The sequence below is a fragment of the Physeter macrocephalus genome, chromosome 21, assembly GCF_002837175.3.
Source record: "Physeter macrocephalus isolate SW-GA chromosome 21, ASM283717v5, whole genome shotgun sequence".
Taxonomy (NCBI): domain Eukaryota; kingdom Metazoa; phylum Chordata; class Mammalia; order Artiodactyla; family Physeteridae; genus Physeter; species Physeter macrocephalus.
This window is the reverse complement of record NC_041234.1, coordinates 48240418-48254005: the sequence shown is the minus strand read 5'-3', so window position 1 is coordinate 48254005 and position 13588 is coordinate 48240418. Positions and strand designations below refer to the sequence as shown.

Here is a 13588-nt window from a genome sequence, read left to right as displayed (position 1 = left end):
ATGTATCTTTTCGAATTATGGTTTTCTCCAGATATATGCCCAGGAATGGGATTGCTGGATTATATGTTAGCTCTATTTTTAGTTTTTTAAGGAACCTGCATACTGCCCTCCATAGTGGCTTTGATGTTGAATTTGGTCATATGATTTTTCTACATCGATTGAAATGATCAAGTTTTTTGTTTTTGTTTTGTTTGTTTGTTTGCGGCACACGGGCCTCTCACTGTTGTGGCCTCTCCGGTTGCGGAGCACAGGCTCCGGACGCGCAGGCTCAGCAGCCGTGGCTCACGGGCCCAGCTGCTCCGTGGCATGTGGGATCTTCCCGGACCGGGGCACGAACCCTTGTCCCCTGCATTGGCAGGCGGACTCTCAACCACTGCACCACCAGGGAAGCCCTGATCAAGTTTTTAAAAATTTTTTTGGAGTACAGTTGATTTATAATGTTGTGTTAGTTTCAGGTGTACAGCAAAGTGAACCTGTTATACTTATACAAATATCTACTCTTTTTTAGACTCTTTTCCCATATAGGCCATTACAGAGTATTGAGTAGAGTTCCCTGTGCTATACAGCAGGTCATTACTAGTTATCTATTTTATATATAGTAGTGTGTGTATGTCAATCCCAGTCTTCCAATTTACCCCTCCCCCCACCCCCGAACCATAAGTTTGTTTTCTACATCTGTAACTCTATTTCGGTTTTGTAGATAAGTTCATTTGTAACCTTTTTTTTAGATTCCACATATAAGCGATATCATATGATACTTCATTCAGTATGACAATCTCTAGGTCCATCCATGTTGCTGCCAATGGAATTATTTCATTCTTTTTTATGGCTGAGTAATATTCCATTGTATATATGTACTGCATCTTCTTTATCCATTCCTCTGTTGATGGACATTTAGGTTGCTTCCATGTCCTGGGTATTGTAAATAGTGCTGCAGTGAACATTGGGGTGCATGTATCTTTTCGAATTATGGTTTTCTCCAGATATATGCCCAGGAATGGGATTGCTGGATTATATGTTAGCTCTATTTTTAGTTTTTTAAGGAACCTGCATACTGTCCTCCATAGTGGCTGTACCAGTTTATATTCCCACCAAGAGTGTAGGAGTGTTCCCTTTTCTCCACACCCTCTCCAGCATTTATAGTTTGTAGACTTTTTGATGATGGCCATTCTGACCAGTGTGAGGTGAGGTGATACCTCACTGTAGTTTTGATTTGCATTTCTCTAATAATTAGTGATGTTGAGCATTGTTTCATGTGCTTTTTAGCCATCTGTATGTCTTCTTTGGAGAAATGTTTATTTAGATCTTCTGCCTGTCTTTTGACTGGGTTGTTGCTTTTTTTTTTTTGATATTGAGCTGCATGAGCTCTTTGTATATTTTGGAGAGATTAATTTGTACTGGCACAAAAACAGAAATACACATCAGTGGGACAGGATAGAAAGTCCAGAGATAAACCCACACACCTATGGTCACCTAATCTATGACAAAGTAGGCAAGAATATACAATGGAGAAAAGACAGTCTCTTCAGTAAGTGGTGCTGGGAAAACTGGACAGCTATATGTAAAAGAATTAAATTAGAGCACTCCCTAACACCATACAGAAAAATAAACTCAAAATGGATTAAAGACCTAAATATAAGGCTGGATACTATAAAACTCCTAGAGTAAAACTTAGGCAGAACACTCTTTGACATAACTCACAGTAATATCTTTTCCGATCCACCTCCTAGAGTAATGAAAGTAAAAAACAAAAATGAACAAATAGGACCTAATTAAACTTAAAAGCTTTTGTACAGCAAAGGAAACCATAAACAAAACAAAAAGACAATCCTCAGAATGGGAGAAAACATTTGGAAATGAAATGATCAATTTTTTTTAAAGTTTGTTAATATGGTCAGTTACATTGATTTTTTTTCAACAGATAAACTAATGCTGCATTCCTGGGATAAGCTCCACTTAGTCATGATGTGTTCTTTTTTTAAATATAATGTTAGATTTGATTTGCTAATGGTTTGTTTAAGAATATTTGTACCTGTGTCCATGAGTGATACTATTCTCTAGTTTTCCTGTAATGTTTTTGGTTTTGAAATTAGGGTAATGCTTACTACATAGAATGAATTGGAAAATACACCCTCTTTTTCCATCTTCTAGAAGAATTTGTGTTGCTCAGTTGGTATTATTTCTTTCTTAAATGTTTGCTAGAGTTCACAAGTGAAGCCATCTGGGGCTGGAGTTTTCTTTATGAGAAGGTTTTTAATTTTAAACTCAATTTCTTTAATAGACAATAGGTTTCTTCAGGTTATCTATTATTTCCAAACTGAGCTTTGGTAGTTTGTGTCTTTCAAGAAATTTGTCTGTTTCATCTAAGTTGTTGAAATTATTGGCCTCAAGTCATTCATTATATCATCCATATTATCCTTTTGACATCTGTAAAATCTTTAGTGATGTCACCTTTCTCATTCCTGATATTTGTAATTTGTGTCTTCTCTCTTTTTCTTCCTGTCAGAGTGGCTACAAGTTGATCAATTTTATTGCTCTCAAAGAACCAGCTTTTGGTTTCATTAATTTTTCTCTATTGTTTTTTTTCTGTTTTCTATTTCATTTATTAATGTTCTGATCTTTATCATTTCCATTCTTCTGCTAACTTTGAGTTTCATTTGCTCTTTCTTTTCTGGTTTCCAAAGGTGAAAACTGACGTCATTGATTTAAGACCTTTATTCTGGTTTAACAAACAGTTAATGCTATAAATTACCTTCTAAGTATTGCTTTAGTGACAATCCACAAATTTTGATATATTGTGTTTTCATTTTAATTCGGTTCAAAATACTTTTCAATATGACCTTTGACTCCTGTGTAAACCCATGGATTATTTAGAAGTATGCTATTTATTTTCCAAACATTTGCAGATTTCCAGAGAACTTTTTTATTAATGTAATTTAATTCTGTTTTAGTGTAAGATCATAAGTTTGTATGAATTGACTCTTTTAAAATATGTTGATGCTTTTTATAGGGCTCAGAATATTCGCTTTCTTGGTAAATGTTCCATGTGCACCAGAGAGGAATGTGTATTTTGCTGGTGTAAGGTCAAGTGTTCTATAAATGTCAATCAGGTCAAGTTGATTAATAGCGTTAAATATCCTTGCTGATTTTCTGTCTACTTCTCCTGTCAGTTATTTGAGAGAGGTTATTGAATTATTTGACAATAATTATGGATTTGTTCATTATTCCTCGAATTCTATCAGTTTTTGCTTCTTGTATTTTGAAATTTTGTTATTGGATGCATAAACATTTAGGATTATGTCCTCATAATGAATTGGTTCCTTTATCATCATGAAATAACCTACTACCACTGGTAATAATAATCTTTGCTCTGAAATCTATTTTGTCTGATATTAATATAACCCCTCCAGCTTTCTTTTGATTACCTCTACTGTAGTATATCTTATCCCATCATTTTCTTTTAACCATTTGTCTTTATATTTAAAGTGTGTTTCTTGTAGGTAGCATATAGTTTAAAGTTGCTTTCTTTAATTCAGTCTATCTCTGTCTTTTTTTTTTACATCTTTATTGGAGTATAATTGCTTTACAATGGTGTGTTACTTTCTGCTTTATAACAAAGTGGATCAGCTATACATATACATATATCCCCATATCTCCGCCCTCTTGCATCTCCCTACCACCCTCCCTTTCCCACCCTCTGGGGGTCAGAAAGCACCGAGCTTATCTCACTGTGCTATGTGGCTGCTTCCCGCTAGCTATCTATTTTACATTTGGTAGTGTATATATGTCCATGCCACTCTCTCACCTCGTCCCAGCTTACCCTTCCCAATCCCCATGTTCTCAATTCCATTCTCTACATCTGCATCTTTATTCCTGTCCTGCCCCTAGGTTCCTCTGAAACATTTTTTTTAGATTCCATATATATGTGTTAGCTTACAGTATTTGTTTTTCTTTCTGACTTATTTCACTCTGTATGACAGACTCTAGGTCGATCCACCTCACTACAAATGACTCAATTTCGTTTCTTTTTATGGCTGAGTAATATTCCATTGTATATATGTGCCACATCTTCTTTATCCATTCATCTGTCAGTGGACACTTAGGTTGCTTCCATGTCCTGGCTACTGTAGATAGAGCTGCAATGAACATTGTGGTACATGACTCTTTTTGAATTATGGTTTTCTCAGGGTATATGCCCAGTAGTGGGATTGCTGGGTCATATGGTAGTTCTATTTTTAGTTTTTTAAGGAACCTACTTACTGTTCTCCATAGTGGCTATATCAATTTACATTCCCACCAACAGTGCAAGAGGGTTCACTTTTCTCCACACCCTCTCCAACGTTTACTGTTTGTAGATTTTTTGATGCTGGCCATTCTGACTGGTGTGAGCTGATATCTCATTGTAGTCTTGATTTGCATTTCTCTAATGATTAGTGATGTTGAGCATCCTTTCATGTGTTTGTTGGCAATCTGTATATCTTCTTTGGAGAAATGTCTATTTAGGTCTTCTGCCCATTTTTGGATTGGGTTGTTTGTGTTTTTTTATACTGAGCTGCATGTGCTGCTTTGTATATTTTGGAGATTAATCCTTTGTCAGTTACTTCATTTGCAAACATTTCCTCCCATTCTCAGGGTTCTCTTTTCATCTTGTTTGTGTTTTCCTTTGCTGTGCAAAAGATTTTAAGTTACATTAGGTCCCATTTGTTTATTTTTTTATTTCCATTTCTCTAAGAGGTGGGTCAAAAAGGATCTTGCTGTGATTTATGTAGTAAAGTGTTCTTACATTAGGTCCCATTTGTTTATTTTTTTATTTCCATTTCTCTAAGAGGTGGGTCAAAAAGGATCTTGCTGTGATTTATGTAGTAGAGTGTTCTGCCTATGTTTTCCTCTAAGAGTTTGAGAGTGTCTGGCCTTACATTTAGGTCTTTAATCCATTTTGATTTTATTTTTGTGTATGGTGTTAGGGAGTGTTCTAATTTCATTCTTTTACATGTACTGTTCACTTTTCCCAGTGCCACTTATTGAAGAGGCTGTCTTTTCTCCATTGTATGTTCTTGCCTCCTTTATCAAAGATAAGTGACCATATGTACGTGGGTTTATCTCTGGGCTTTCTATCCTGTTGCATTCATCTATGTTTCTGTTTTTGTGCCAGTACCATACTCTCTTGATTACTGTAGCTTGGTAGTATAGTTTGAAGTCCGGAGCCTGATTCCTCCAGCTCCGTTTGTCTTTCTCAAGATTGCTTTGGATATTTGGGGTCTTTTGTGTTTCCCTACAAGTTGTGAATTTTTTTCTTCTCGTTCTATGAAAAATGCCGTTGGTAGTTGGATAGGAATTGCATTGCAATCTGTTCATTGCTTTGGGTAGTATAGTCATTTTCACAATGTTGATTCTTCCAATCCAAGAACGTGGTATATTGCTCCATCTGTGTGTATCATCTTTAATTTCTTTCATCACTGTCTTATAGTTTTCTGCCTACACGTCTTTTGTCTCCTTAGGTGTAGGTTTATTCCTAGGTATTTTATTCTTTTTGTGGCAGTGCTAAATAGTGGTAATTTCTCTTTCAGATTTTTCATCCTTAATGTATAGGAATGCAAGCGATTTTTGTCCATTAATTAATTTTGTGTCCTTCTACTTTACCAAATTCATTCATTAGCTCTAGTAGTTTTCTGATAGCATCTTTAGGATTCTCTATGTATAGTATCATGTCATCTGCAAACAGTGACAGCTTTACTTCTTCTTTTCCTATTTGGATTCCTTTTATTTCTTTTTCTTCTCTGATTGCTGTGGCTAAAACTTCCAAAACTATGTTGCATAGTGATGGTGAGAGTGGACAACGTTATCATCAGTGATATTGGCCTGTAGTTTTCTTTCTTTGTGACATCTTTGCCTGGTTTTGGTATCAGGGTGATGTTGGCCTTGTAGAATGAGTTTGGGAGTGTTCCTCCCTCTGCTGTATTTTGGAAGAGTTTGAGTAGGATAGGTATTGCTCTTCTCTAAATATGTGTTAGAATTCACCTGTGAAGCCATCTGGTCCTGGGATTTTTATGTTAGAAGATTTTTTTTTTTTTTTTTTGTGGGACGCTTGTGATTGGTCTGTTCATGTTTTCTATTTCTTCCTGGTGCAGTCTCGGAATGTTGTGCATCTAAGAATTTGTCCATTTCTTCCAGGTTGTCCATTTTATTGGCATATAGTTGCTTGTAGTAATCTCTCATGATCTTTTGTATGTCTGCAGTGTCAGTTGTTACTTCTCCTTTTTCATTTCTAGTTCTATTGATTTGAGTCTTCTCCCTTTTTTTCATGATAAGTCTGGCTAATGGTCTATGAATTTTGTTTATTTTCTCAAAGAACCAGCTTTTAGTTTTATTGATCTTTGCTATCATTTTCTTCATTTCTTCTTCATTTATTTCTGATCTGATCTTTATGATTTATTTCCTTCTGCTAACTTTGGGGTTTTTTTGTTCTTTCTGTAACTGCTTTAGGTATAAAGTTAGGTTGTTTATATGAGATGTTTCTGGTTTCTTGAGGTAGGACTATATTGCTGTAAACGTCCCTCTTAGAACTGCTTTTGCTGCATCATATAGGTTTTGGGTCATCGTGTTTTCATTGTCATTTGTCTCTAGGTATTTTTTGATTTCCTCTGATTTCTTCAGTGACCTCTTGGTTATTTAATAGTGTATTTTTTAGTTTCCATATGTTTGTATTTTTTACAGATTTTTTCCTGTAGTTGATATCTAGTCTCATAGCTTTGTGGTCTGAAAAGATACTTGATAGAATTTCAATTTTCTTAAATTTAGCAAAGCTTGATTTATGACCCATGTTATGATTTATCCTGGAGAATGTTGCATGAGCACTTGAGAAGAAAATGTATTCTCTTGTTTTTGGATGGAATAATCCTGTAAATATCAGTTAAGTCCATCTTGTTTAATATATCATTTAAAGCTTGGTTTCCTTATTTATTTTCATATTGGATGATCTGTCCATTGGTGAAAGTGGTGTGTTAAAGTCCCCTGCTCTGACTGTGTTACTGTCGATTTCCCCTTTTATGGCTGTTAGCATTTGCTGTTAGGAGCATAAATATTTTCAATTGTTATATTTTCTTCTTGGATTGATCCCTTCATCATTATGTAGTGTGCTTCTTTGTCTCTTGTAATAGTCTTTATTTTAAAGTCTATTTTGTCTGATATGAGAATTGCTACTCTAGCTTTCTTTTGATTTCCAATTGCATGGAGAATCATTTTCCATCCCCTCACTTTCAGTCTGTATGTGTCCATAGGTCTGAAGTGGGTCTCTTGTAGACAGCATATATATGGGTCTTATTTTTGTATCCATTCAGCCAGACTGTGTCTTTTGGTTGGAGCATTTAATCCATTTACATTTAAGGTAGTTATCGATATGTACGTTCCTATTACCATTTTCTTAATTGTTTTGGGTTTTTTATTGAAAGTCTTTTCCTTCTCTTGTGTTTCCTGCCTAGAGAAGTTGCCTTAGCATTTATTGTAAAGCTGGTTTGGTGGTGCTGAATTCTCTTAGCTTTTGCTTGTCTGTAAAGGTTTTAATTTCTTTGTCGAATCTGAATGAGATCCCTCCAGGGTAATCTTGGTTGTAGGTTTTTCCCTTTCATCACTTTAAATATGTCCTGCCACTCCCTTCTGGCTTGCAGAGTTTCTGCTGAAAGATCAGCTTTTAACCTAATGGGGATTCCCTTGTATGTTATTTGTTGCTTTTCCCTTGCTGCTTTTAATAATTTTTCTTTTTATTTAAGTTTTGATAGTTTGATTAATATTTGTCTTCACATGTTTCTCCTTGGATGTATCATGTATGGGACTCTCTGCGGTACCTGGACTTGATTGACTATTTCCTTTCCCATATTACGGAAGTTTTCTATTATGATCTCTTCAAATATTTTCTCAGTCCCTTTCTTTTTCTCTTCTTCTTCTGGGACCCCTATCATTTGAATGTTGGTGCATTTAATGTTGTCTCAAAGGTCTCTGAGACCGTCCTGAATTCTTTTCATTCTCTTTTCTTTATTCTCCTCTGTGGTAGTTATTTCCACTATTTTATCTCCCAGGTCACTTATCCATTCTTCTCCCTCAGTTATTCTGCTATTGATTCCTTCTAGAAAAGTTTAATTTCATTTATTGTGTTGTTCATCATTGTTTGTTTGCTCTTTAGTTCCTTTTCCTCCTTGTTAAAACTTTTTTGTATTTTCTCCATTCTATTTCCAAGATTTTGGATCATCTTTACTATCATTATTCTGAATTCTTTTTCAGGTAGACTGCCTATTTCATCTTCATTTGTTAGGTTTGGTGGGTTTTTGCCTTTCTCCTTCATCTGCTGTGTGTTTCTGTCTTCTCATTTTGCTTAATTTACTGTGTTTGGGGTCTCCTTTTCGCAGGCTGCAGGTTCGCCGTTCCCGTTGTTTTTGGTGTCTGCTCCCAGTGGGTAAGTTTGGTTTAGTGGGTTGTTTAGGCTTCCTGGTGGAGCGGGCTGGTGCCTGTGTTCTGGTGGATGAGGCTGGATCTTGTCTTTCTGATGGGCAGGACTGTGCCTGGTACTGTGTTTTGGGGTGTCTGTGACCTTATTATGATTTTAGGCAGCCTCTCTGCTACTGGGTGTGGTTGTGTTCCTGTCTTGATAGTTGTTTGGCATAGGGTGTCCAGCACTGTAGCTTGCTGGTCATTGAGTGGAGCTGGTCTTAGCGTTGAGATGGAGATCTCTGGGAGGTCTTTTGCTGTTTGATATTACATGGAACAGGGAGATCTCCAGTGGTCCAAAGTCCTGAACTTGGCTCTCCCACCTCAGAGGCACAGGCCTGACACCCAGCTGGAGCACCAACACCCTGTCAGCCACACGGCTCTGAAGAAATGGAGAAAAAAACAAAGAAAGATAGAAAAATACAATAAAATAAAATAATTAAAATAAAAAAATTGTTAATAATTAAAAAGTAATAAAGAAGAGAGCAACCAAACCAAAAAACCAATCCACCAATGATAACAAGTGCTAATAACTATACTAAAAAAAACCCCAAAACAACGGACAGACAGAACCCTAGGACAAATGGTAAAAGCAAAGCTATACAGACAAAATCGCAGAAAGAAGCATACACATATACACTCACAAAAAGTGAAAAAGGAAAAATATATGTATCTATATATATATATAAGAAAGGAAGAGAGCAACCAAATCAATACACAAATCTACCAGTGATAATAAACTTTAAAAACTGAACTACGATAAACATAAAACCGGAAACAAATTAGATGCAGAAAGCAAACCCCAAGTCTACATTTGCTCCCCAAATCCACCGCCTCAATTTTGGGATGATTCGTTGTCTATTAGGTATTCCAAAATTGCAGGGTACATCAAGTTGAATGTGGAGATTTAATCCGCTACTCCTGAGGCTGCTGGGAGAACTTTCCCTTTCTCTTCTTTGTTCGCACAGCTCCTGGGGTTCAGCTTTGGATTTGGCTCCGCCTCTGCGTGTAGGTCTCCTGAGGGCGTCTGTTTTTTGCTCAGACAGGATGGGGTTAAAGTAGCAGCTGATTGGGGGCTCTGGCTCACTCAGGCCAGGGGGAAGGAGGCGTATGGAATGCACAGCGAGCCTGTGGCGGCAGAGGCCAGTGTGAAGTTGCAACAGCCTGAGGCATGCCGTGTGTTCTCCCGGGGAAGTTGTACCTGGATCACGGGACCCTGGCAGTGGCGGGCTGCACAGGCTTTCTTGAGGGGCTGTGTGGATAGTGACCTGTGCTTTCACACAGGCGTCTTGGTCCTGCAGCAGCAGCCTTAACGTTTCATGCCCGCCTCTCGTGTCTGCATTGATAAACACGGCTCTCACCTGTCTCTGGAGCTCGTTTAGGCAGTGGTCTGAATCGCCTCTCCTTGCACACCCTGAAACAATGGTCTCTTTCTTCTTAGGCAGTTCCAGACTTTTTCCTGGACTTCCTCCCATCTAGCTGTGGTGCACTAGCCCCGTTCAGGCTGTGTTCAGCCAGCCAGCCCCAGTCCTCTCCCTGGGAGCTGACCTCCGAAGCCGGAGCTTCAGCTCCCAGCCCCTGCCCACCCCGGCAGGTGAGCAGACAAGCCTCTCAGGCTGGTGAGTGCTGGTTGGCACCAATCCTCTGTGCAGGAATCTCTCCACTTTGCCCTCTGTACCCCTATTGCTGTACTCTCCTCCATGGCTCCGAAGCTTCCCCCCTGACCCCCCCAGTCCCTGCCAGTGAAGGGTCTTCCTAGTGTGTGGAAACTTTTCCTCCTTCACAGCTCCCTCCCAGAGGTGCAGGTCCTGTCCCTATTCTTTTGTCTCTGTTTTTTCTTTTTCCTTTGGCCCTACCCAGGTACATGGTTATTTTCTTGCCTTTGGGGAAGTCTGAGGTCTTCTTCCAGCGTTCAGTAGGTGTTCTGTAGGAGTTGTTCCACATGTAGATGTATTTCTGATGTATTTGTGGGGAGGAAGGTGATCTCCACGTCTTACTCCTCCACTGTCTTAAAGGTCTCTCTATCTCTGTCTTTTAATTGGATCATCTAGACCATTTATATTTTAATGTGATTACTGATATGGCTAAGTTTAAATTTAGCATCTTGTTATTTGTCTTCTATTTGTCCTATCTGGTCTTTGTTGCCATTTTTCTTTTTTCTGCCCTTCTTTTAGATTAATTAATATTTTATAATTATGTTTATCTCATTCTTTGGCTTATTAGGTATAACTTTTTGTTTTGTTATTTTAGTTGTTACTTAAGGCCTATAGTACGTACATATCTAACTTACCATGGTCTACCTTTAAGACATATAAGGAAATATAATACCACCATTTTTTTTTTTACTTTATTCTGTATTAGAATCCACTTTATGGATGTACCAAATTGTATTTAGCCCATACATTATTGATGAAATTTAGATTCATTCCCTATTTACTCTTACAAAAAATTGCTGTGTGAACATATTTGTATGTTTTTATTCACTTTTGCGGATATATCCATGGAATAAATTCATAGAGGTGAATTGCCCAGTCAGGCATTTTTCTGACATTCAAGTCCTCCTTGACAGTTCAGCAATTTAGATGACTTTATGAAAATTAATTAATATTCTAAAGATATTAATGCTCTTAAAATAAATTCCAAAGTCATTGTGGTATAATTAACCATAGATAGCTATTATCTGTGATAAGAGTATCTCATTTTTTAATTGTTTCCTTGTTTTTCAGCTTTGCAGGCAATTACTCCTTCAGAGAATTTATTAAGAGCTGGAGAACAAGAAGAGAATTATGTACTTACAAATAGAGGTTTACTTGTCACGTTCCTCAGTTTAGCTGCCCAGTTTGCTCTACAGGTAATTCTTAATGTACCCATCTATGAGATTTTTACCTCTTTTCCATTTTCAGAGACAATTAGAATGGAATCATCATCAGTTAGGCACAGGAGAGGCCTTTCTTTACCCTCTATTTTGCCTCATTATTTTCACACCAAGCTTTGTTGCAGAATTGCTTTATTTCTCTTCATTGCTTTATGATGTAAAGTAAATAAAACAAAGTGAGGTAATAGTTTTGAGCTTAAAACAACAGAAAAAATAAGCATAGCAAAACATTAACTTTTATTAGAAACTTGAGATTTAAAGTACTATACCATGCAAAAAAATAGTCATCTATTTGGAAACTTATCTTTGTCATCAGTTTGCAAAAAAAACAACAAAACAAAAACACAGTTTAAATCTTAATGGACCTTTTTAGTTTGTAACCAGAAAGCAACTTTAGTTTAGAATTAATAAATGCTTTCACCTCCTTTGTTTACTTGCAAAATTCTGGTCTTAGTAATATACAGGATTAGGAAAAGCATTGTAGCAACTGTGGAGCTCTTGGACTAGGTGATAGACTGGGTTTGAGTTCTGGCTCTGCCACTTAAGTGCTTCCCTTCTTTGAATCTTAATTTCATCATTTGTAAAATAAAGATAATACCTAACTCCAGTGTTATTGTGAAGATTAACTGAGAGGATGGCTGAAAATGTGATTTGTAATTAAAGAAGCTTGATCTACACATATAGTGTTTCTGTTCTTATTAACGATATACAATCTGGCCACAGCTGTCTCTTCTACTTTATCTCATATTACTCCCCTATATCATCATTAGAGTGATATAAGCCACCATTACATTAGGCACAGGATCTAGAATGGTGGAGGCACAGGCCCTCTATAACTCCAAGCAAATACAGTGTCTCTCAAACAGGCCAGTCACATTCCTTTTTCTGTGTCTGGTTTATACCATCCCATCTTTTAAGAAATGTTCTTATTTAAATGCCACCTTTGCAAAGTCCAACTTAAGATTTCCTTCTGCTGTAGAGACTTCCCAAATCAATTCCAGTCCTCATTGCTCTCTTTCTACTCTAAGTTTCAGTAATTTTTAACGTGTATGCTAGTTATTTGGTCTGTATCATATGTACTGCCTTATATTGCTAATGCATGGATTGTGTGTCTAACTTGACTTATAAGATCCTTCAGGGCCATATTTCTAGTACCTAGCCCAATATCTTGACCAAAGTAGTAGCTGAATACAGTTTTGAATGATGTGTGTTTTGATGTTAATGAATAGGATAATAGAACTCCTGGAAGAGGAAAAATATTTGGCAGATGTAGATACATGATGTGCTTGTGCAGGAAATGAGAGAAAAATCTATAATGGGGAACCCAAAGGCAAATATCTTTTTAAAGGAAGGTTTATAAAGTTACATTTGATGGAAAGCAGAAGAAAGCCAATGGAAGAATTATGGAACTATATTTCTGAAAAGGAAAATAATTTTAATAGAGGAGAAAGAATCATGAAAAAAAAAAAGTCTCAAGTAGTTTGAATTAGAAGATGGAAGGAAGGATGGATGAGCCAAACCCAGGAAACTGAATATATCTCTACAAAAGAACAAGGGTGGAATCCAGTTTTTACTTACTACAGTTGCTTTGCAAAAGGCATTTCAAGTGCTAGTGAAACTGTCATTCATTCAGCAAATATTCATTGAGCACCTACTGAGTGCCAGGCACTGTTCTAGTCTCTTGGGATAAATTAGTAAGCAAAACAGTGATACGCCTTCTTGGAGCTAACATTCAAGCAGGAGGAGAGAAGATAATAATAAGCATAATAAATAAGAAATTATATAATATGTTAGAAGTTGATAGTAATATAGAAAAAATAGAGCAGGATAACAAGGATCAGGGATGGGAGTGGTCTGGGATTGGTGTGAGTTATTTTTTTTAATAGGGTGGTGAGGATAGGTCTCATCGAGGAGATGACACTTGTACAAAGACTTGAAATTGTTGAGGGAGTTAGCCCTATAGATATATGGGGGGAGTGAAGAGGAAGAGTATTACAGGCAGAGGTAACAGCCAATACAAAGGCCCTAAGGTATGTATCAAGGAAGCCAGTATGGCTAGAGTGAATAAAGGGTGGGATTAGTGAGAGATGAAGTCAGAGAGGTGATAGTCTGGATTATGTAGATCCTTATAGGCCAGTGAAAGGACTTTGACTTTTACTCTGAATGACATGGGGAACCATTGGAAGGTTTTTAACAGAGCAGTGACATGATTTGACTTTCATTTTGACAGAAATA

General features: G+C 37.1%; 1 protein-coding gene across 1 annotated transcript in view; it reads left to right on the top strand.

Annotated features, from left to right (window-relative positions):
- TEX11 (testis expressed 11) overlaps nt 1–13588 on the top strand; it is a 374728-nt gene that overhangs the window by 268026 nt on the left and 93114 nt on the right. Inside the window, exon 18 of the mRNA XM_028482531.1 lies at nt 11205–11329. Within this exon, the coding sequence (XP_028338332.1) occupies nt 11205–11329 (125 nt within the window). The remainder of the gene's footprint in view (nt 1–11204; nt 11330–13588) is intronic.